Raw genomic sequence first — 25,228 nt, 5'->3', positions numbered from 1 at the left:
CAAAGGTTTAACAATAACTTGCAAAAGAATTCCTGAATGTTTAACAATCAGCTCATGAAAGTTGGTGCTGGTTTGGCTGGAGAACACCACTGGTCTTGGTGTACCAGTTGTCTCTGTGGTTGAGGAAATTTCCCCTGGGATATAAACGTAAACAGGGGACTCCTGAAATCCTGATGGTGGAATTTCTAGCCCAGCAGGTAGAGGAGAGAGGGCTTGGAAGCAGCAATCTATGCCCCAATCTCCTTCAAATCCCACCGGAGAACAGACTTCCTTGCTCCTTCCCTACCCTCACTTCTTTGGTTTTTAAAGGAAGGGAACTCAAGTTAGCAAGGACAACATACAGGCATACCTTGAAGATATGGTGGGTTTAGTTCCAGACCACCGCAATAGAGCAAATGTCACAATAAAGCACGTCACACGAATTTTCTGGTTTCCCAGTGCAAACAAAAGTTATGTTTACACTATACTATAGTCTATTGAGAGTGAAACAGCATTATGTCTAAAAAAAACAATGTACACACCTTAATTTTAAATATTTTATTGCTAAAAAATGCTAACCACCATCTGACTCTTCAGCAAGTCAGAATCTTTTTGCTGGTGGAGGGTTTGAAATACTGCGAGAGTTACCAAAACGTGACACAGAGACAAAAGTGAGCAAATGCTGTTGGAAAAATGCACTGATAGACTTGTTCGATGCAGTATTGCCATAAACCTTTAACTAGTTAAAAGAAAAGAAAAAAAGCAATATCTGCAAAGCGAGGTATGCCTGTATACACGAACCAGCCCACTTCTCCATACACGCCTCTGCCTCTGTCCCCACTCCCCACCCCCACCGGGTACACACCTCAGTTATGGGGTTCAACGCCAGAACCTTGTCTTCCACGCGAGCATTAGTGCTGGACTTGCTGACGGTGGCGAAGTACCTCATGGCATAGCGAGCAGATACTGTCTTTCCAGCACCCGACTCCCCGCTTACAATTATTGACTGATTTTTATTATTTCTAAAGCAAATAAATAAAAGGATTTTTTAAAATATTCATTTCTTCCTATTAGGCAATATATACTCATCAAGAAAAATGCAGATAAGCCCGAAGAAGGGACTTTGTTTTATCACTTGAAAGTAACTCTTTTTAACATACCAGTGAATTTCCTTCTAGTCTTTTTCTCTGTGATTCTGCTGAACACACAGCTTTGTTTCGTGTTGTGTCCCCTGTGCTGAGAGTCCCCAAGAGCAATCCCAGATCAGTGATCCACTAGCAGGACTCACAGGTCTCAGCACACATTCGCACTCATGGCTAAGATGTATTACACCAGAAGGATACAAAGCAAATCAGCAAAGGGAAAAGGCATACAGGGCCAAGTCCAGAGGAGGCCAGGTGTAAACTTCCAAGAGTCCTCTCCCAGTGGAGTCACACAGGATGCACTTACTTCCTCCAGCAATGAATTACGACAACACACGGGAAACACTGTCTACCAGGGAAGCTCAACAGAGACTCAGTGTCCAGAGTTTTTACTGGGGGCCGGTCACATAGGCATCCTCTGCTATCACACACCAAAATTCCAGATGCCCAGAAGGAAAGCAGATATTCAGCAGGACCACATTGTTCACACAAACAGTTTAGGTGCAGTGAGCCACTCTTAGCAATTAGGAAATGCTGAGAACCTTCCTGAAATCCAAGTTCCCAGAGGTTTGCCACAGGTCAAACCTGCAAGCAGGTTTCTAAAGATAGCAGTCTCAAGCCTATGTCAACTCCTTTCTGTATATCCCCACTTAAATATAAAAACATTTTAAAGACATCATTTGGAGAGCAATTACTTGAAATGTACTTGGGAACACGTGTGCTCCATAAGCCAACATGCTCTGTTACACAACTTAGAGATCTTAAAAAATGCATTAAACTTTTTGTGTCATTAGATCATGATGGCAGAACCTTATTATAGTTGCTGTCCTAGCACCACTTATGTGCCAGGTGCTTGGTGAAAACTTTACCGGGATTCTCATTTAAGCCTCACAAAAATCCTATGCCACATACTGTGTATCCATTTTACAGATGAGTAGAACAGTGACTCAGCGAGGCACAGAACACACAACCTCCCTGTGAACACTGGAGCGGACCTTAGAGAGAGAGCTCCTGGCCTCAGTGAGGAAGCCAAGATGCTCAGGAGGTGAACGACACTCCCAGCACCCCTCAGCTGCATGGAGTGGGACTGGTGTTACTAAAGCTGGGCTCTCCGGACTCCTAGTCTAGCATCAGCAAGTCCAGTAAGAGCCTGCCTTAGGTTCGGTTCTGCTATTACAGTTAGACAGACCTCCAGAGGAAACTGGCTCTTCAAGCTTGAACCTGGCTCAGTCCTGCAGCTCTAACGAGCTCATGCTACTGACACCCAGGAGCAGTCCTGGCCTGTCAGGCTCTGAGCCACACAGACTCTAATCTTGCAGATGCCCTGGAGACCTGCAGGGGCCAGGGTAAATCCCAGAACCACGGGTGTTTTCGCACTGGAAAGAACCTTGCTGTGGCAGAAGCCAAGGTAACTGGCAAAATTTTTTGGAACCTCCAGGATCTTTCATTTTCTGGTACCATCGGGCTTGGCTGCCCTCTACTCATGAGCCTCCACACTACCCGCAGGGCTTAGGAAAGGGGGGAGACTTTTACATCATTCGTCACAGCACCAGAGTAGGGACGGCAGGTTCGGGTCCAGCTGGTGTCCTCTGAGCCTGGCTCGCCTCCCAGCCTCTGATGTGTATACAAAAGAGAGGGAGTCACACACTCTGCTGTGGGCTGACAGGTGCATCGAGGCATGGAGGGCACCTGCTGAGACTGAGGACGTGGGGTTCGGGTGTCCCAGGTTACTGGCTTTTAATCAGTAATTCTCTACCCAACATTCATCCTCCCCTGCTTCTTAGGGACTAGGCCCCAATTCTTAGTGGACATGTTGCTGCGTATATGAAAGACTACATATCCCAGCCTCCCCTGTGGCTAGGCATGGTCATGTGAGTAGCACCTGACCAATAAGCTGTGAGCAGAAGTGCTCTGTGGGGGTTTCTGGGAGGGCTCCTTAACCAGGAGGGGCACACCCTTCCCCTGGGACACTCTATAGCCTAGAAAAGAGAGAAAGAAGGCTGAGTACTTGCTTGGCCCTGAAGCCAAGGATCCCGCTCCAAGGATTGGGAAGCTGGAAGGCACTGATCCTTGATGACTTGGTAGAGGTGGTGTGCTAGCCCTGGACTGCCCATCAGACTTCTCTGCAGGAGAGAATCATGCATTTCTACCTTGTATAAGCCACCATTATTTTTTCCTGGTTATCAGCAGCAGAGCTTGGAATGGGTGCTCTCTGAGCAGCTAGCTCACAGATGAGGATCCTGAAGCTGAGGGAGATCAGGGCTGTGCCCAGGGTTATGAAGTAAATGTAGCAGACCCAGGTCCTGTGTCTCAGGTTTTATCTGTGAAATAAGGGCATGATGGCGGTTCAACAGACTTCACAGATGTGTTCTAAGACTCAAAGGAGACCACTGTCTGTGAAAGTTCTTTTGCAAACTGTAAGGATCTACAAAGATCCTTTTACAGGTCAGGATGTTGAAGCCAAAATAGGATAGTTACGGGGAAAAGAAATTACACGTGGAGTCTAGAAATCTGAGCACAAATCCCAGCTCTGCCTTTCTCTCGCTGGGTGACCTTGGGTGGATGGCTTCACATCTCAGTCGTCTGACTACTGCTCAGGCATCCTCATCACACGCTCTTGTGAGGGCACTCAAGATGATGTGTGAGAGTGTGTGCACAGTGCCTGGTCCACAGGAGGCTTTTCATAAAAGCCTCCTTGTTTGCTAGCAAAACAATAACTTCACAGGCCCTACAAAAAACAAGTGGCAAAATCAGAATAAAACACCCAACCTCCTACAGCTAAAACCTGTGCTCATCTATCATTAGAGTCTGCTGCCATGGATGGGTAAAAATGCTTAAGCATCTCACAGTGAAGAATAAATCAATTTTCTTCCAACCAAACACACGGCAAGAAAAGCATGGGCTATTCCCAGATTGGTAGGACTGACTTGACTACCTAGAAGGGGCAAAACCAGGAAACTTGGTTTAGACAGTTACATAGCAAACAGTCATTTGCTACTTGGTACAGTCAGTCTGCTCTACCAAGCACCCCCACCGGTCTGACTGATGGTCACTTTTAATGAGACCCGGCCAGATGTCTCCCTTCCACTGCGAAGGCCCAGCAAATGCAGGAGCACTGAGAGAGCAAGAGGAAGCCCCGCCTGGCGGGAGGCTACCTGGCCATCTGCTTGTATGCCTCTTCTGCCACAGCAAATATGTGCGGGTCCATATCGCCCATGTTCTGCCCGCTGTAGGCGTGGATGATGGCATCTCCATATATCGGCAGCTGCTTGTAAGGGTTCATGGCCACCAGGATGATTCCTGAGGAAAGATGTCAGACGCAGTGATGGGATTCTTAGTGTCACCTCTTTCTCCAAGTTCTTTTGAGAAACCGCAGCTCTGTCACTTATTAAATCTCCTGTGTGACTTTGGGCAGGTCACTTAATGCTCCGAATCTCAGTTCCCTGCCGAGGTCACCTACATTTCTAGGCTACTCTGAAGGTTAGATGAGATGACAGATGGCAATGCCCTAAAACTGAGAGGCTCTTACAATTCTCAGTGTAAACATAATGATAATATCACTGCCCAAAATAATAAACTTATCACATCCAACGAGAAACTCACACACAAGCTTTAACCACATATATTTTTCTTGGTAGTCCAATCTTAGTTTTTGTTGAAGACTCTCCCCACCTAGATACTTCGTTTTCTAACAAACTCTGAGATCAGATGTGTGTACCTTTTAGATAGAAACCTGGGCAAATTTTTAGGTGTGATTACACGTTTTGACAGAGTCAACATTTCTAATATAAACATAATATAAAACATAATCGGGATGCTCTAGACAACGAGCATTAAGTTTCATTCCTGCGCTCCTAGAATTGCTCTCCTTACCACTGTAGGTGTAAATGAGTTTGGATTCTGCAAAGCGGATTCTGAGATTGTGGAGCACAGCGGGCTCGTGGAGATAGCTGAGGGCCGTGAGGTCATTCTCACCCACGAGGATGTCAGGATTCCGAAGTGGAGGCAGAGATTCTGGATCAACGGAATAATCCAGCTCCTGTGGACAAAGATGAAATTAAAGTTCTGGAAGTAAAAGTTTTTTGGTGTTTCTGCTGAATCACTGTCCTCTTTCCTAACTACCCCACTTTGGAGTGACCCCTGACACTCTAAAAAAACAAATTTATGTATAGCAACGAGAAAATAATCTTCGTGGCTGACTTTTGGGAGCCAGGTGATCAAGGTATTGGCTGTGTGCCCTAGGGTGTGTCACTCACCTTCTCTGGCCCTCCCTTCTCTCATCTGTGAAAAGACTGGCTGGACCACATCAGGGGTCCTCAGAGCTACAGAGGCCTCAATGAGGCGTGGCAGGGAAGTTACACGGTCAGGGACATGGGCATCCCATCCCAATGCTACCACAGGGGCTCTACTTGCATGTGGTTTAGCTGCTGGTGCCATGAAAGTTTTCATTTGGAAACAGGATTCTGTTGCTAAAATGACTCAATGATCTAAGGTCCCTTGAAGCTCTAAGGTTGCCGAATCTCTGTTGGAAGTTGACTTTCGTGGTGGTGAGAAGTGTCTAAAGGAGCCTGCGTGGGATGATGGTCTCTCTGTAAGAGGGCCCCCTATACAGGTGACTCCTGTCTGCAGCCACCTGTGTTCCCAAGGGCTGCAGGGCTGCCTATTTCTATGATTCTCAGCCCTGGGCTGAGTAACTGGCCCAGGATGGCCTGTCATCTGCTAGATTTCACCATGTATATTCCGAAAGTAGCTGCCTGAGCAGAATGAAGGCAAGGTCAGCATGCCTTGTGGGCCTTGCAGATGTCAGAGCATTAAGGGACCTTATTACTACCTGTTCTACCTTCCTTCACTTTCACTTCACAGCTTGGGGAAGTGACTTCAGCAAGGACACCCAGCAGGCTTGTTTCCCTTCCACCGCCCAAGCTGCCTTCCTTTCCATACCTGGTCCTGGACCAGCTGCACAAAGTGACCCAGCTGTCCCTTATCAAGAGCCCACTCTGCAGGCCCTGTGCCAAGGACTCAGCACTGGTTTTTCATCTGATCCTCAAAACTGCTTTCTAAGGAGGGCATGACATCCCTAACTAAGAGTTAAGGAGACAGGTTCAGAGAAGTTAAGCTCCTTGTTGAAGGTCACACAGTTCATATGGGTCTGGCTGACTCTGAAGCCTGCGTCATGATGCCTGGTCAACACTGACAGGGGTTTGGTTTGTTAGCTGGTTGGACTGTTTTCCATAAGGAGAGCAGCTCAGGGCAATCCGGGACAACTGGGCATGGATCCTCACAGCAGCTGCCTGCTCATTATCAATGCAATCATATTTATGAACCTGCCCCAAGCAGGATATTTTTAACCTACACACTTTTGAGAAGAAGATAAAGTGCTGCTCATACATAATTTATACTTACCCTGAGTTTTTCGGGGTTTTTTTTGTGGTACGTGGGCCTCTCACTGTTGTGGCCCCTCCCACTGCGGAGCACAGGCTCCAGACACACAGGCTCAGCGGCCATGGCTCACGGGCGCAGCCGCTCCGCGGCATGTGGGATCTTCCCAGATCGGGGCACGAACCCGCGTCCCCTGCATCAGCAGGTGGACTCTCAACCACTGCACCACCAGGGAAGCCCTCCATTATGTTTTAAATCAACAACCTCCTTTTCCAGTTCAGCCATTGTGTGTGTGTGTGTGTGTGTGTGTGTGTGTGGGTGTGGGTGTGTGTGTGTCTTATGTGTGAAAGAAACAGAAGGAGAGAGAGAGAAAGACAAATAGAACAGTCTTTGGGGGAGGGGAGAAAATATGAATGTGAAGAACATGAGATCAACAGCTGGAAACAGAGGTGATATTTTCTTACATAAAGCAGGCTTTGTCCTTCATGGTATAGATAAAGGGTTAAGGTAAAAAGCAAGAGATGAATGGATAAAGAAGATGTGGCACATATATACAATGGAATATTACTCAGCCATAAAAAGGAATGAAACTGAGTTATTTGTAGTGAGGTGGGTGGACATAGAGACTGTCATACAGAGTGAAGTAAGTCAGAAAGAGAAAAACAAATACCATATGCTAACACATATATATGGAATCTAAAAACAAAAAAAGAAAAGAAAATGGTCAGAAGAACCTAGGGGCAGGACAGGAATAAAGATGCAGATGGAGAGAATGGACTTGAGGACACGGGGAGGGGGAAGGGTAAGCTGGGACGAAGTGAGAGAGTGGCATGGACATATATACACTACCAAATGTAAAATAGTGAGAAGAAGCCACATAGCACAGGGAGATCAGCTCGGTGCTTTGTGACCACCTAGAGGGGTGCGATAGGGAGGGTGGGAGTGAGGGAGATGCAAGAGGGAAGAGATATGGGGACATATGTATATGTATAGCTGATTCACTTTGTTATACAACAGAAACTAACACACCATTGTAAAGCAATTATACTCCAATAAAGATGTTAAAAAAAAAAAAAAGGCAGCCTGGCCACCTGCCATCTTACCTGCCTCTCCCCCTCCTCCTCTGAGCAGCTCATTCAGGGCCAGGAATGTCGCCTCCAGAAGCCCTGCTCATATTACTAAAGCAGCAAACTGCCACTGCAGCTGCTGCCCTGAGATTTTTCTCCCCAAAGCCATCTGGTCCCTAATCAGAACCTTGACTGCACTGGAGATACTCAACAAATGCCCCCAAGGAGTTTCTGATGGGAAGGGAGAGGCTAAATGGAAATAGCAGCTCCTCTGCCTCCCCTCCTTGCATTTACACACGCCTCCAGGGATTATCTCATCTGATCTTCAGCCGCCCTGTGATATGCTGTTACTAACTCCATCTGACATGTGAGGAAGCCGAGGGGCTCACTGTCACAGACTTAGTGGGATCTGAACCCAGATAGTCTGCCACAGACTGGGAAGGATTTGAACTCAGATAGTCTGATTCTAGAGGATGTGCTCTTAACTGCTATGTTTATCTCCCTTCCCAGGATCTGAGGAGATGACTCCAAATCCAGGACAGTCTGATTGGCAGTAATATGTCCTGTCTCTGCAGAGACCATTTCCATGCCTTGGAAATTCCAGCATTTTAATATTCATGTGAAATTCCCAGGACTAACTCTGACATCCAGATGGATCATGAATCCTTTGTCCAATTCTGCATCCAGATACTTGATTCTAAAAACCTAAGGTCAGCCTAGCTATGGATCCAGTGGGATGTCATTACAGCTATAGGGGGAAAGGACGACTCATCATGGAAACTTAAAGCGGAGATAAAATCTGTAGAAACTGGTAATCGAAAGCCATGACCAGCCTTTGAGAGGAACTCTTCACGAGCACGCTCTACCATGGGGACAACTGCCCAACCTCCTGGTCATCCTTTGCCTCTCCCTTGCCACACTGGCACCACAGAGCTTCCTCATAATGTCCTACCCAGCTGGGCTTCCTGTCCCCTTGTCCCATCTCCCATCACTCCTCCAACTGCCCTGTTACACTCCCTCCTGGAGGTCCCAATTCTTACCTCTTTCTATTCATCCTTAGACTGACTCTCCATTCTCCCACACCTCCCTCTCCCTTCCTGTTTTTTTTTTTTTTTTTTGCAGTACACGGGCCTCTCACCGTTACGGTCTCTCCCGTTGCGGAGCACAGGCTCCGGACGCGCAGGCTCAGCGGCCATGGCTCACGGGCCCAGCCACTCCGCGGCATGTGGGATCTTCCCGGCCCAGGGCACGAACCCGCGTCCTCTGCATTGGCAGGCGGACTCTCAACCACTGCGCCACCAGGGAAGACCTCCCTTCCTGTTTTCTATCTCCCTTCTTCTATATCTCTTCCTCTTCCCATCTTGATGTTTTTCTCTACCAGTTTATGTCTTGGGCTCAAACTACTTCCTCTCCAAGTTTCTCATCTTCACCCAGTCTCTGTGCTGAGACCCATAAAACCAAAATGGTAATCATTTTTCAGCATTCTCCCAACATTGCTGAATCCCCAGAAAAGCAGCACAGAGCACAGATCTGTCCACTGCATCTCATTCCAGAGAGAGGCCCAGCTGACGCAGGGCACTTTATGTCTTCATTAGGGTAGTGGGGGGTGGAGGCAGGGAGGTGGGGAGGGGTACAAACACACGGGTGGATCCACAGCACCAGCTGGCCATGTTAGGTGCCCCCTCATGTGCCCTCTGCCGAAGGTGCTCCCCTCCCACACACACCCTACAGTTTCTCCTTTATACATCATGGTAGTTATGATCGAGGACCCTCACCGTTCCATCCTCCAGCAGGAGACGCAGGACTTTGGCACCAACTCTATAGTCCTTTGCTATTTCGGCAGACTTCCAAACTTCTTCAGGATCAGGAATCCAAACCCTGTTGTACTGACCAACAGAATAAGAAAGGCTTAATTTCAGCACTTTAAAAGCAAAACACAAATCGTTAGATGATTAGACTCAGGGAGATTTCTTTCTGTCCACGAACGTCAGTAAATTCATTAGGAATACTTTTACCTAATGTTTGCTTGTGAGGTAATCGTTAGTGTATCTGCAATGCACCAGGCCTAGCTGCTTCATTTCACAGGTAATAGAATTCCCAAAGCCTCTTAAATACATATTGAAAAAGGAAAGCCGGGGAGTGGAAAGGAAATCTGTGAGTCTCTTCATGGGAAGATCTGAGCACTGTCTACAAGAGCTGGAGCAGAGGGATGTGGTTCACCACTGATGAACTATGGGGCTCTGGGCCGGACACTTAACTTCTTGTGCTCATTTTTCTCATCTATAAAATGGGCACAACAATACCTACTCAATACTTCAGGGTTTGCTGGGAGGTTACATTGGACTGAGTAGCTGACAGCACTTTGCAAAATGCTGTGGAAGTAGTGTTACAGCAGTGTTATCACAGTCTTTTCACACTGGTCAGCAGCCAACGATTCCCACCGTGGGGACTGTGGAAGTCCCGAGCTCAAGGTCCCACCTGGCTCAGTGCTGATGTGCAAGTCCTTAAGCAGAACTACATTGCTATGTACTGAATTATCCCCTCAAAATTCCTATGTTGAAGCCCTAACCCGCAATGTGAATACATTTGGAGATAAGGTCTTTAAGAGGCAATTAAGGTTAAATGAGGTCATAAGGCCCCGATCCGATAAGATTAGTGTCCTTGTAAGAAGAGATACCAGGGAGCTTGCATGCACACTCTCTCTCCACCTGCATGCACAGAAGAAAGGCCATGGGAGTTCAGTGAGAAAACAGCTGTCTGCACCCAAGGGGAGAAGCCCTCACCAGACCAACCCTGCCAACACCTCGATCTTGGACTGCCCTGACTCCAGAACTGTGAGAACATAAACGTCTGTTGTTTAAGCACCCAGTCTGTGGTGTGTTGTCATGGCAGCTCAAGCCGACCAAGACACACATCTAATATTCACACTCACACACTGGGAAGGGGGCAGGCTCACTCTCCAGAAGTCACCAGGGGCACCTGAATGCAGCTTGAGGTAAACACAAAGTGACTGCCATTCTCTATACTGCAGCTGTCACAGGGCCCCGTGAGTCATTCTTCTCTCCCCTGCATGCATGCTGCAGCATCATGCACTGACCACTCTTGCTTTCACCCAGACCCCACATTTCATATTCTCCTGTGGTCATCTATTTGTTTGTTTGTTCATTCACTCTTTCGTTCATTCATTCACCCATCCATTCATCCCATCCATCCACCCATCCAACACCTGGGCACCTCCTGGGACTTTCCTGGTGACGCAATGTTTAAGAATCCACCTGCCAGTGCAGGGGACGTGGGTTCGAGCTCTGGTCTGGGAAGATCCCACATGCCGAGGAGCAACTAAGCCCATGTGCCACAACCAGACTCAGGGAGTCTGCAACGAAGAGTAGCCCCTGCTCGCTGCAACTAGAGAAAGCCCGTGCACGGCGACGAAGACCCAACGCAGCCAATAAATAAATAAATATAAATAAATAAACCTAAAAAATTAAATCAAAAAACACCTGGGCATCTCTTATGTACGCGTCTGGCACAGTGCTGGATTACCAAGAAAGAAAGGCATCTCCTCTTAATCATCATGGTCTTCCTACTAACTCAGCCAATCTTTAACCTGGAGCTGCAAGTGCATTATGTGTATATTTGCAACTCTCTGCTCACATATCGGTGGTTTCTATCAATGGGGGCACCCCTACAGGATACCCTGATGTCCTGGGACATAACCAGGCCAAAAGGAACAAGAATTGGGAAGCACTCACATGGAGATATGACGTAGCACCCAGGAAAGCTCCTGAATCCAAAGGCTTAATAGCTCGGGATCCCAGATCTAGATGAAGCCTAAGAAGCCATACAGCGTCTAACCCTCATTTCCCAGAGAAAACTGGCCTTGGGGACTCCAAGTCCTCCAAAAGCAGAGCTGACATGAGCACCCAGTTCAGGCTGGTGCCTACAGTGGCATCTCCTTTCCACCTCCTTACATTCACAGGCCAAAGGAATATTGGTCCTCTGGCATTGTCCCTCAATGGGACAAATGGACCTTCTGTAGGTAATTGTCGAGTGTGTAAACTCTTGTAGCAGGGAATGTTTGTGCCTTTAGGAGAGAATGCTGCACTTATTTATTTATTTTATTTATTTAGGCTGCGTTGGGTCTTCGCGCAGGATTTCTCTAGTTGCAGCGAGCAGGGGCTACTCTTCATTGCAGCGTGCAGGCTTCTCATTGAGGTGGCTTCTCTTGTTGTGGCGCACGGGCATAGTTGCTCCACAGCACGTGGGATCTTCCCGGCCCAGGGCTTGAACCCGTGTCCCCTGCATTGGCAGGCGGATTCTTAACCACTGCGCCACCAGGGAAGCCCAAGAACGCTGCATTTTGCCTAAGTGCCTGCCATCCTTCTGAGTACAGTTCCTGGGCACTGAATTGGCACCAGGCATCATCCTGGACTCTGGGGAGAGTCACAAACAAGACACTGCCCTTTGTGAATATCTGCTTCTTAACAGCTCAGAGGGCAAACATCATGACCAAATGACGACCTGGATATGAGCCAGCTGAACACGTGGCTTGTGGACTGCTGGGGCCTTTCCACTGTGAGGAAATCTTCCCTTGGGTTGAGAGATCGCACCTTCAGGAGTTTTCAGTTACAAAAAAATTCTGGGCAATAATTATGACATTTTACTTTTCTTCTTTATAGTTTTATGTACTTTCTATAATTTGCATATTTTACTTTTATAATCAGAATATGCCATCTTTAAAGGCAAATATCAAAATATATGTTCACAAAAAGACTTGTACATGAACGTTCATAGTAACTTTCTTCATAATGGCTAAAAACTAGAAACAGACTCTATGTCCACTAACATGAGAGTAAATTAAAAAAACATAAAACTGTGGTATACTCATACAATGGAATACTACTTACCAATAGGAAGAATCAACTACTGATACAAGCAAGAACATGAATGAATCTCCAAAGGCTGATTTAAAGAAGCTGTACACAAACGAGTACATTCTGTATGAGTCCTTTAAATGAAGTACTAGAACAGGTAAAACAAATACAACGTGGGGAAAAGAATCAGAACAGTAGCTGCCTCTGGGGGTAGGAGGGTCTGGGGAGGGAATCTTGTGGGGCGATGGCAACATTCTATACCTTGAAGGGGTCTGGCTTACATAGGTGTTAAGCCCTTTTCCAAACCTCAGAGAACGCACACTTAAGGTTTGTACCTTTCATTGTCTGGAAATTTTACAAAAAGAACTAAACAACAATGGAACTCTTAACAATACGCATACTACTATTTAGGAGGACATGTGTTGATGTATGCGATTACCCTAAAACGCTTCAAAAAATAAGATGGGCTGAGGACTGAAGTATAAAAAGATGGATAGACATGGGATATAACAAATATGGTAAAATAGTCATGCTAGAATCTAGGTGGTGGGACAGATGCTCACCGTAGAATTTTTTCGACTTTTTTGTATACTTTAAATTTTCATAATAAGATGTTGAAGGAAATAAAGAATGAGTATAAGACAAAGTTTGGGGTTTCAGGACTAGATTAGGACAAAGTTGGTTGAGGAGCACATTTATTAAACTACTAGTTAATATAAGCTGCCTCACTTATCAAACAAAAAATATATGTATATCATTGGTTGAATATCAATCGACTCCCTAAGTTATTTGGGTTTGCTTTAATTCTTGACAGCTAGCTAAGAGCAGAAGTTTGCTGAAATGTGGCACGGGATGAGTGATACTTGGGAGAGACAGAGGGAGGGAAAGGGAAAGAGAGAGAAAATGGAAGAATGACCTGGCGGGCAATGACACACACTCAGAGACACGCGCCCATGCAAATAGGTGGAGAGAAGCCTCACAAGCACACAGACACACACACCCAAACTCCACACACACTTGTTGCCATGGACGACTATTTTCCATGTCAGGTCTGCTCCTGAAAGTATTTATTGCGAACCTCATAAAGCTGAAATCATTAATACTTTTTTATAGGATAATATTTTTATGATAACTGGGAATACCTCATTTATCAAGAATTGGCCACTACAGAATTTTATAGCTGAAAGGGTCCCAGGAGATTGTCTACTCCAAGCTGTCAAAGTTCTTTTCAAAGCTTGCTTCAAATGAAATGGTGGTAGCCCACCATGTTCTGCAGCTGAGGTCTCTCAGGCCCTTCCATGGAAACCTGAGGCTCTGAGAAGTGATGAGAGTCACTAAGCTAACCCAAGGCCTTTGTTTTCCTGATCCCCAAACTCAAGCCCAGAGAGGTCAATAACTCACCAAATACCACACAGAGAATCTCAAAGGCCAGGACTCCACGTAACCAGAGCTTGGGACTCCTTCTTTGAACCACTTGTTAATTAAATGAGTCTGGCTCTGAAAATAATCCTGAACACTCAACTGCAGCCATCTACTTGAGAGCGCACAGGCTGGTCTGTTTCAGCTAAAAGTAGCCTTAAATGCATTAGGACGTATGGAACCAAAAGTCTGCTTCTCTTCTGGCGTGAACACAAATGGCTTCCTCAGCCCCGGATTCTCCAGGCTGCGCACACCCCGGCAGGCCTGATGCCTCTGCCGGCAAGGCTGTCGGCCATTTAGGGCCCCGCAGCTGAGACCCAGCCTGGTAAGTAAACATGCCCAAGTTTACCTGGTTCCACCTCAGTTCCACCCATTCGGTCCCTCCCTTCCGCCTCACATTCCTCAACCCACAAGGCAATGCTTCAAACCGGAGAGAGAGCTAACTGCAGTGTCTGGACAAACGACATGAGGTCATAGGACCTCCCCAGGGTGGCTCCTTCCTGTGGGGCAGGAGCCTCCTGACTCAGGTCACTTGCCAAGCCCTCCGGGGGCTGCCTGCAGCAGGGCCAGGAGAGCAGCGAGGCCTGCCGCCCACGCCTGTCCTGGGAATCTTCCCCTGTGGAGGGAGATCAGGGTGCATCCACGTCCGGGAAGGCTCCGGAATGAGGCAAAGGCTTCAAGAGGAAGGGCCACATCCTCAGGAACAGGCCAAACCCACCCACCCCACATGCTCAGATACAACCAGAATGGCATCTTCTCATGTCTCCCGCCTATTTGAGGGGTCTACCGGCAACAGCCACAGAAATGGCTTGGAGACTTTACATGGCGTATGGGATGACAGGGGTTTTCTCCTAGCCACTCTCTGGACTGGAAGGGGGTCTCCACATTCTCCGTCAGCCAGGCCAGGGCAGCGACACCACGCTCCCTCTCTTCTCTTCACTCGTTCCTCCAGGCCTTCCCAGCTCCCCAGCCTCCTCCCGTGTCTCCCTAGATCCCTCCCGGCCTCTCCTCATGATGGGCTGTTTCTGGAGAGTTTCAGCCATTCCCGCAGCTTCCACGACTGCCCTGGCACCTGTGCACCACTGAGGCCTCCAGCCCAGATCTCTCAGTGGGTCTAGACCACATTTCCAACTGTCTCCCAGACGTCAGCCCCTAAATGTCCTCTGACAGTCACAAATCCCAAGCTTGAGTGATCATTATGCCTGCCCCACACACAATCTTCCTCCTCAGTTCCCCTACCCGTCACATCAGAAACCTGGGACAGCGCTGGACACCCTCTCCCTCCTTCCCTTAGCCCCCAACAATCAAATGGTTATCAGGTGCTAGGACGCCTATACGTAAACAGGTCTCACCTGTCTGCCCCATCCACCCGCAATGCCATGGCCATCCATCAGCTCCCCCTATGCTGCGCCCACCAATCTTCTCTTGATGGGTACCGCAACCTGCGGAGTGCTTCCTCAACCAGGCTGAGTACCAGTTTCCGTGGAGAGACAGATTCCTTTACCCACACCTGAATCAGAATTCCCGTGGGTGGGGCCCAGCAGGATGAAAGTTCCCCCTGATGGATTCTGATGAACATCCAGGCCTGGGAACCACGGTCCTGGCCAGTTTTCCTACTCAGGCCTCACCTTCTTTTCAATCCGTCCTCTGCCTGCTGCCACCCAAACCACCAGCAGTTTCTAGAACATGCCAAGCTCTTCCTGGCTCTCTGCTCTGCACTTCTGTTCCTTCCACCCCCAGTGCCATCCCTCCTCTCCCCATCCGTGAGCAAACTGCTCTGAGCAGTCAAGAGTCAGCTCAGGATTCCCACCTGCGGTACTTTCCCCACCACCCTCCCCGCCCCGAGGCAGGACTGGATGCTTCCTCTTCAGCGCTCTCTGCTCCCTCCCCAGCTTTCAGGTAGCTTCCCATCTCCCCCACTGGCATGTGAGCTTCAAGAGCTTTGTCTTTGTGCCCTGGAACTCAATACAACGATTTCCCCACGGCTAGCACTCCATAAAAACATCTACTGAACAAAAACTCAAATTCCAAGTAGTCTGCACCAATAAACTTGGTATTTTAGTCTTTATGTCCCTTTTTTACTCTTTTGAACTATCCGTATATAATACAATAGAAAAACCTAATTTTCCAGGGTGGTTAATGTCATATAGAAATCTAAAAGCTGCTTAGAATAGCTAAATGGAAAGTTATTAAACTGAGCTTTGACCTTATTTTAGACAGAGGCCCTGGACTGCATTTCTCTTGACTTTGCATATCGGAGTTTCCACAGAATTTCTGTGAAGATGTCTTGTGAGTTCCTCAAGCACAAGGAAGAGAAAGAGATGGGTGAAGGATAATATGATTTGTGAATCTGTGGCTAAAACCTGAGTTCTGGTTAATTAGAAAGGTCTTTAGAGGCATGCTATACAGCTCTACCGCCTCACCCTCCATTCATCACTTTCACCAGTATCTTAGATAAAAAACCAGAACACATGTGTATCAAATATGCAGATAAAATGATCAGCTAAAGATGATCAAGATACAAAAAGGTTTTTTAAAAGCTTCAAAAAGGTTTTGACAAGCTGCAGAACATTAAACACTAAACAACAAGACGGAAAATTTAAAAGGAATAAATGTGAAGTCCAATAGTTAGGTACCAAAAATTAACTGTATTACAATAGCATCAATATAAAAAACAACTAACTTTTATTAAGCCTTATGTGTCAGATATTGTGCTAAGGATTTTACACAGGTAATTTAATCCTTACAATGACTGGTAAGACTTAAATCCATTCTACGGGTGTGGAAACTCAAGAGAAATTAAGTAACTTGCTCAATGTCATCCAGTTAGCAGAACCAAGACTTAGCCCCAGCCACCGTGCATGTGCATTCCAGGGGCAGCATGTAGCAGCTCTGCTTAAAACAAACAGAACACTGACTTAATGCTCGCCTGCACTGAGGGCCGCTCACAGGAGGCTGCAGCTCCACGAGTTCCACGGTACTCTGGCTGAGCAGACCAGATCTAGAGAATAGTGCCACAAAGATGGGCACAAGGAACTGAAATTCACCCAGAGGGTGGTGGCCTTGATGGTGAAGGGTCTGGAATGATGCTGTTAAGAGGAAAAGTTGGTGGTATCATCACTCTCCTCAAGCTCTCAGTCCTGCCCACAGCTCATTCTAAAGAGCTCCATGTCTTTCAACTCCTGCCACCCAGCCTCAGGTCCACCATTACCTTCTGAAGCTATTCCATGCCTGGTGCCTTTCTTAAATCTTCAGATTCCATTCCTCCACCAGTTCCATCCCTTCAGCCTGTGACCATGCCCAGCTGTCCCCTCTCTCCCGCACGGTTCTACTAAAAGAGAAGCAATGCCAAGGACTTCCTGGTGGCCAAATCCCATGACACTTCCTCAGCCTTCATCCTCCTTGACTTCTCTGCAGCTATAGAACTGACTGCTGAATTGTTATTGATACACATGGTCTTCTTACTTTGCATATTTTATATGTTTATGATCACAGAGCAGATGCATTTTTGTGCCGTCATTTTCCACGTAACATAAACATTTTCCCATGTTGTTATGAACTCTTCACAGTAGCATTTTTTATGGCTTTATACTATTCTATTCTTCTATCTATAATTCACGTAACTCTAGCCCTCTTCCTGGACATTGGGGTTGGTTCCATTTTAGTTATTAGAAGGAATAATCTGATAAATAACCAGATGTCGGAGGAGGCAGCTATGAAATGAATGGACTTTCCAAAAATCCCCTGTGTGTTGGGGGAAAGGTCAGATCCCTTGAAGTGAAGGAAGATGATAAGGTCGTTGAATAAGGTGGTGAGAGTAGGAGGTATCAAGAAGATAGGTTTTAATCCTAGCTCATCGCTTCTATGTAACCTTAGGCAACTTACTTAACCTGAGCCATCTGTAAAAATGGAATAGCAATAACTAACACATGGCATTGTTTATTCAGATTAGATGAAAGACGTTCTGCGGATAAAGTTCACAGAGTTCTGAGGATGGCATCTGGCACATAAGAAGTACTCAATGACTATAAGATAAAAGTAACTATCATCAACATCATCATCGTCATGACCATAGCTCTTTCTGAAAGCAAAAAAACTCATTCATTCATGCATGCACACATCAAACATTTACTGAGTCTCTACTGCTCCCTGTTCTCTAGAAACCCTTGGTCAATAGGGGAGACAGAGTTAAGGAGCTGTTACAAGTCATCATGAAAAGTGCCTGGATGGAGGGGCTGGCTGCAAAGATTTCTCAGAAGAGGCACTGCTCAACAATGTGACTGACAAGGGGTTAATATCTAAAATACACAAACAGCTCACACAACTCAATATAAAACAAACAACCCAATCAAAAAATGGGCAGAAGACCTCAACAGACATTTCTCCAAAGAAGAAAAACCGATGGCCAATGGGCACATGAAAAGATGCTCGACATTGCTAATGACTAGCAATTAATTAATAATTATTAATTAATTGAGAAATGCAAATCAAAACCATAATGAGGTATCACCTCATACTGACCAGAATGCCCGTCATCTAAAAGTCTACAACTGGGACTTCCCTGGTGGCACAGTGTTTAAGAATCCACCTGCCAACGCAGGGGACATGGGTTCAAGCCCTGGTCCGGGAAGATCCCACATGCTGCGGAGCAACTAAGGCCATACTCCACAACTGCTGAAGCCCACATGCCTAGAGCCCGTGCTCCACAACAAGAGAAGCCACTGCAGTGAGAAGCCCACGCACAACAAGGAAGAGTAGCCCCCTCTCGCCACAACTAGAGAAAGACCGCGTGCAGCAACAAAGACCCAACGCAGCCAAAAATAAATAAATAAACAAATTTATTTATTAAAAGAAAATAGTCTACAGCTAATAAGTGCTGGAGAGGGTGTGGAGGAAAAAACCCTCCTACACTGTTGGTGGGAATGTAAATTGACGCAGCCACTATGGAAAACAGTATGGAGGTTCCTTAGAGCTACCGTATGATCCAGCAATCCCACTCCTGGGCATATATCCAGAAAAGATGAAAACTCTAATTTGAAAAGATACAGGTACCCCAATGTTCATAGCTGCACTAGTTACAATAGCCAAGACATGGAAAGTGCCCATCAACAAACGACTGGTTTAAGAAGATGTGAGATATATATATATATATATATATCTCACACAAAATGGACTGTGTATATATAGATACAGATATTACTCAGCAGTAAAAAAGAATGAAATATTGCCATTTGCAGCAACATGGATGGACCTAGAGATTATCACAGTAAGTCAGAGAAAGACAAATATTATATATCATTTATATGTAGAATATAAAAAATAATACAAATGAATCTATATACAAAACAGAAATAGACTCACATAGTAAACAAACTTATGGTTACAAAGGGGGAAAGGAGCGGAGGAGGGAGAGATAAACTAAGAGTATGGGATTAACAGATACAAACTACTATACATAAGATAGACAAGCAAAAAGGATTTACTGTATAACAGAGGGAACTATATTCAATATCTTGTATTAACCTATCATGGAAAATAATATGAATAACTTTGCTGTATACCTGAAACTAACACAATATTGTAAATCAACTATACTTTGATTAAAAAAATAGGAAAGAAGAAGAGGCACTGCTCACATTGAATCTGAAAGGTGCAGGCACCGGTGAGCAGAACAAACATAGAGTGGTGACACTGCAGGAATGCACTGCAGGATGGCAAGAAGTTGGGCAGAGGGTGAGCCAAGGTAGGAGCTGGCAGGCAGCGGGGGAAGATAGAGAGGCGGGGCCTTGCGGCTGGTCAGTGAGTCTGAAAGTGGCAGGGGCCTCCAGAGGGGCTCAATTAGAGGATGGCCGGACCGGTTTTTCTCAGAGAGATTTCAAACAGTGGCACTGCTTAACAGCAGCAAATGCTCTGAACGTTTCTAAGGCACGCTGCCAAAGAGCTTTTGAAAAGAGGTGGGTCGTTTCACACTTCAACTGGCAGCAACTACTCTCAACACACTTCCTCCGGAGTGTCCCCTTTCTCAGAACCTCTCTTCCTGTGGTTCCCGTGCCAGGCCTCCTGTGTCCCCCTCCCTGTGACGGCTCCATCTGCGGCCCCTCTGCCTCCTTTCCTCCCTGAACAGATGCATCCCCAGTGTCCTGTCTTAGCCCTCTTCTCTCCCTTGATGAGGCCCTCATGCCTGGGCTTCAATCACCACCTATGGGGAAAACTCCTGGCCCATCTTCTATACCAGCCTCCAACCACCCAGGGCACTCTCCCTTGGAGGCCCCTTCCCCACACCAACCCCCGCAGGTACAAACCTTGCCTCATGACTTCCCTAACGTCTCCTCCTCCTGAAGTCCCTGTGTCAACAGCACCAGCCTGCTTCGATCTTTCAGACTCTAACCTCATGTCAGCCTTGGGTCATCCCTCCTCCTCACACGCCCCAGTGCCGTCTCCCATTCTCACCTACCTCTCCATGCTCTCTGCGAGCTCCTTCCATGCTCCATGTCTAACACTGCAGCCCTAATTTTTTTCCCCATGCACTTAGGATGACCTGAGAATTCAGCTACCTGGCTCCAGCCTCTCTCCCATGGGCACAGCGTCTCATGGTCACCGCTGGCATATCTGACTTACACCACCCTGGATCCTGTCATCCCCATTCAAAATCTTCAACGGAATATAAAGCCCTGACCTAACTCTTTGGCTGCCACGACTCTCCCCTGCTAAGCCCCATCCCCCAGCAGGCTCCTCCATGCCTTCCAGGCCTCAGCAGATTGAATTACTTGACATTTCTCATTTCTCACTCATCAGAAAACTCCCTGAGGCAAGACTAATCATTTACATTCTCTTTTTCTAACCTTCCCCAAGCATAATGTTTTATATATAAAAAGTGCTAAACAAATGTTTTATGGGAGATAATATGCCTGTCTTCAATGCAGGAAGGGAAATTAGTCAGGGGCCAGGCAGGTAACAGCAGTGTAAAGTGGGTGAGTGGGGCAGCGGGCAGATCATAGGGTGGGTCTGGATGTCACACAGGAACTGGCTGCCACACACGGATCCCTGAATGGACAGCCCACCCATCACCCTGCTACAGGGTGACTACTTGCCTCTGAGTGCAGCAATGGGTTTCAGGTTGTTTTAAAACATTATGTGGCTAAGATTGTGCAGGGAAACAGAACACTCCTGTGGGTTCACTGTGGCCAAGGTTCCCCCGTCCCAAACTTTGACTTAGACTAATGGCTAGATCTGCAGACTCGGGAGTGTGGGAGGGAGTGGTAGGGAAGCAAGGGAGAGAGCTTAAGATTTTTGTGTCAGTTTAAGGAAGAACTCTTTAACAAAGAAGTTCCCTAAAACCTAAACAGGTAGCTACACAAATGGGGGAGCTTCCCACCTCTGGAACTGACAAAGTGGAGGCTGATCGACCACTGGGAAGGGAGGTGCCTGGACACAGGTGCTTACTTGGACACAAAGTGGGTAGAGATGGCCATCAAGGCTTCTTCTGGCTCTTTTCAAGAATTTTTTTTTAGCTCCAGTAAGCTGAAGATCTAAGAAGCACTGCTGGATATTTGATGTCTCACATTCTCACTGGTAAAACTATTCTACCACTGCCATTTAGAACTCTAGTTAATAGAGGGGGAAATACTGTTTGGTTAGTTTGTATGTGTACTGTTAACTAATTAAACAAAGTAGAAGAAAAAATGCTTACTTAAACCATTGAAACAAATTACTTACAGCCATGGTTTATATCTACAGCAAAAGTGTCTCTTTATTATAAAGCTAGTGCACTTGTCAGGGGAAGTGGATGAAGTCTCATCTATCTGAATACTGGGTACCATATATTTCCCCCACTGGGGTACAGGAGTATCTGGCTTTATGGCTATTCGAGTGGATTTTTTCCAACACTTTCACACTTTTTTTTTTTTTGCGGTACACGGGCCTCTGACTGTTGTGGCCTCTCCCGTTGCGAAGCACAGGCTCCGGCCGCGCAGTCTCAGCGGCCATGGCTCACGGACCCAGCCGCTCCGCGGCATGTGGGATCTTCCCGGACCGGGGCACGAACCCGTGTCCCCTGCATCGGCAGGCGGACTCTCAACCACTGCGCCACCAGGGAAGCCCCACTTTCACACTTTTTATCCAAATAATTAACCAAGCTCATCTCAGAAGGTTCTGGGATGGTTCATTCCCACCATGTGGGAATCCTGGCCTTCCCAGCGAAGGGGGGGAGCCCTCGTTTGCGGGAAGAGGAGGTTTCAGAGGAATGCTCTAGAGTGATTCCCGGACTTGGGGTGTACGTGAAAGGTATTTTTATAAGCTGTAAAGCACCTTATAAATGTGAGTAGAGAGCCTGTGACTACAGTGGCAGGATCCCTGGATTCCCAGGAGCCCTCAACTTCTACTACGGGTAAGGCCTGGGCCACACTCCCAAGCACCCGCAGCTTCAGGCACCAGATGAACTTAAGTGCACGTGCAGGTATTTTGAAGACCCGGGAATTCTAGAAAGCATCCTGAATACTGCGGTCCGAGCTTCTGTGCCGAGTTGTTGAAGGGGTAAGATTACAGACTATTCTTCGCCCGTGTCTGAGGTTTCTGAGTTTCCGTGGGCAAGTCTGATTCCCTCTGTGGCGCGGGAGAAGGGACGGACCCGCAACTCCTGGACACCGGGAAGCTCGGGTCTGGCCGGAGAAGCAGCCCCTAGCACTCGGTCTTCCCATCCCGAGGGGAGCTAGGCTCCCGGGGGCGCCATCCCCACCGACAGGGACCCGAGCTCTCGGCGGGGCGGGGGGTACGACGCTCCCCGGACTCCCATTGTCTCCGCGGCCCCTCCCCGCGGCGAGCGCGCCAGGTGCACAGGTGTGGCCCGGGCGCCAGGTACAGTCAGCACTAGCGCCCGGCCGCTTCCCTCCCGCGCTCCTTCCCTTAGGTCGGGCCACCCTGCCTACCTGCGTGTACAGCTCGGCCACCGCCATGGGCGCGAGAGGACAGCTCGAGGGCTGCGGAGGTGCAAGGCTCGGGGGCTGGGCCGGCGGCTCTGTGGCCCCGGGGCAGGTAACCGTCGCTGCGGGTCCCGCAAATCAGCGCTGAGCCATCTTGCGGAAGTTTCCCAGAAGCCGACTAACTTTGCAGAGCGTTGGCGGCCCCGGAGGAGAGAAGTCGCGGATTGGTCATTCCCGGCCGGTGGCGAGGCCTCCCTGTGATTGGCGGGGCGGGGGCTGCGGGCGCGGCGCCCCTCCTCCGGGCGGGTGCCCGCGGCCAAGTGGGTCCACCTGGCGGGGGCCGAGCGCTCAGTCAAGAGCCCGCGAGTCACGGGATTCGCTGGCTCTCGAGGGAGGAAGCAGGTGTGTTTCGAGGAGTTCCCGACCCAAGTTTTAGCTCCCTTATAAGGGTCTCAACGTGCTTATTGGAAAGAGCAGAGGATATAACCATTTGCATAAAAAATCCAAGAGAATCAGCCACTAGAACTTGTTAAAGAGTTCAGCCAAGTGGCTATATTCAAAATCAGATTTTAAAGTGAATAAGTTTCCTTTGTAAGAGCAAAAACTGGTTAGAAAATAAGATATTTGAAATATAAACGAAACTATAAAGTGTCCCCTAACAAAAATGCACTTGGCCTTTGTGGAGAAAGTGTTTGAATTTCTCTTCAAGGGTATAAAAGAAGGCCCGAATAAATGGGGAAACGTGCTATTCTCATGGATGGGAATATTTAACATTGTACAGGTGTCAATTGTACCCCAATTAATATATAAGCCTAATACAACTGGAATCAAAATCCTAGCAGGAGGACTTCCCAGGTGGCACAGTGGTTGGGAATCTGCCTGCCAATGCAGGGGACATGGGTTCGAGCCCTGGTCTGGGAAGATCCCACATGGGGCGGAGCAACTAAGCCCGTGGGCCACAACTACTGAGCCTGCGCTCTAGAGCCCGTGAGCCACAACTACTGAGCCTGCGTACCACAACTACTGAAACCTGTGCACCTAGAGCCCATGCTCGCCAACAAAGAGAAGCCACCGCAATGAGAAGCCTGCACACTGCAACGAAGTGTAGCACTGGCTCGCCGCAACTAGAGATAGCCTGCGCACGGCAGCAAAGACCCAACGCAGCCAAAAAATAAATTAAAAAAAAATCCTAGCAGGACTTTTGGACAATTGTAAAGTGATTTTATATTTTTTACGGAATAATAAAAGTCCGTGTATAATTAAGACAATGCTCAAAACAAAGAACAAAGAGATTAGCCCTACCGTGTATTAAGGGATATCACAAAGCCATGGTCATTAAAACAGTGTGACACCGGCATGGGAATGGAAAAATGAATAATGGAACAGAATGGAATCTACCAACAGAACCCCGCGTTATATAGTGGCCTGGAGAACCAGAGGAGGAAGGGAAAGATTATTTAATAGAAGGGCCATTATATGAAAAAAACATAAAAATAAAAGCAAGTGCATGGCAAACAGTACATTCAAAAATAAACTCTAGATGGATTCATGATTAAAACTTAAAAGTAAAGTGAGGAAATTACTAGAAAAAATATAGGGGTAATATCTTTTAAATGTTGGGTTAAGAAAGAATGAGTTAAGATACAACGTAGCACGGCTATAGAAGGAAATGATGGATTTGAGGTCATCAAAATGAAAGATTTCTGTTCAGTGAAGAACACCATTTGCAAAGAAAGCCGACAGATTAGGAAATATATTTGCAATTTAAAAAACAAGTGATTAATATCTAGAATATTAATCTAGAGTATATAAGAAACTACTGTAAATTGGTTAAAGAAAAGATAGGAAGTCCAGTTTTAAATATTGGACAATTGGCAAAGGAAATGAATAGGCAATTTTCACATGGGGATATTCAAATGGCTGGTTAGCATATAAAGAGATGTTAACTTTATTAGTAGAGAAATAAAAATGAAAACAATGAGATCACTTCACATCCATATTGGCAACAATATTTAGGTTGGACAACATCATATGCTGCCTAGGATGTGAGAAAACAAGAACGTTTTTGCTCACACAGCTGTTGGGAACTATACAATCATCCCTTGGTATTCGGGGGAGGATTGGTCCCAGGACACCCAAGGATACCAAACTCCTTGGATGCTCAAGTCCCTAATATATTGATATAATGGCATGGTATTTGCATATAACCTACACACATCCTTCTGCATATTTTAAATCATCTCTAGATTACTTATAATACCTAATACAATGGAAATGCTATGTAAATAGTTGCTGAAGCATGGAAATTCAAGTTTTGCTTTTTCAGAAATTTCTGGAATTAAGGAGTGTATATTTTGGATCTGAGGTGGTTGAATCTGTGTTTGCAGAACCTGTGGATATGGAGGGCTGACTGTACTGATCCTCCTATTTAAGAGAGCAATTTGAGAATA

The 25,228-nt window shown here is 46.9% G+C and overlaps 1 protein-coding gene across 1 annotated transcript in view; it reads right to left on the bottom strand.

The window, feature by feature from the left end:
* MYO5C (myosin VC) overlaps positions 1 to 22,868 on the bottom strand; it is a 116,446-nt gene extending 93,578 nt beyond the window's left edge. The window contains exons 1-5 of the mRNA XM_070044919.1: positions 22,785 to 22,868; positions 9,343 to 9,453; positions 4,995 to 5,160; positions 4,277 to 4,421; positions 845 to 1,001 (exon numbers count right to left, since the gene is read on the bottom strand). Coding sequence (XP_069901020.1) covers positions 845 to 1,001; positions 4,277 to 4,421; positions 4,995 to 5,160; positions 9,343 to 9,453; positions 22,785 to 22,811 — 606 coding nt within the window. The 5' untranslated portion in view covers positions 22,812 to 22,868. The remainder of the gene's footprint in view (positions 1 to 844; positions 1,002 to 4,276; positions 4,422 to 4,994; positions 5,161 to 9,342; positions 9,454 to 22,784) is intronic.
* Positions 22,869 to 25,228: the final 2,360 nt, after the last annotated feature.

Source organism: Globicephala melas, chromosome 2, assembly GCF_963455315.2.
Source record: "Globicephala melas chromosome 2, mGloMel1.2, whole genome shotgun sequence".
NCBI classification, from domain to species: Eukaryota; Metazoa; Chordata; class Mammalia; order Artiodactyla; family Delphinidae; genus Globicephala; species Globicephala melas.
This window is presented reverse-complemented; position numbering and strand designations above follow the sequence as displayed.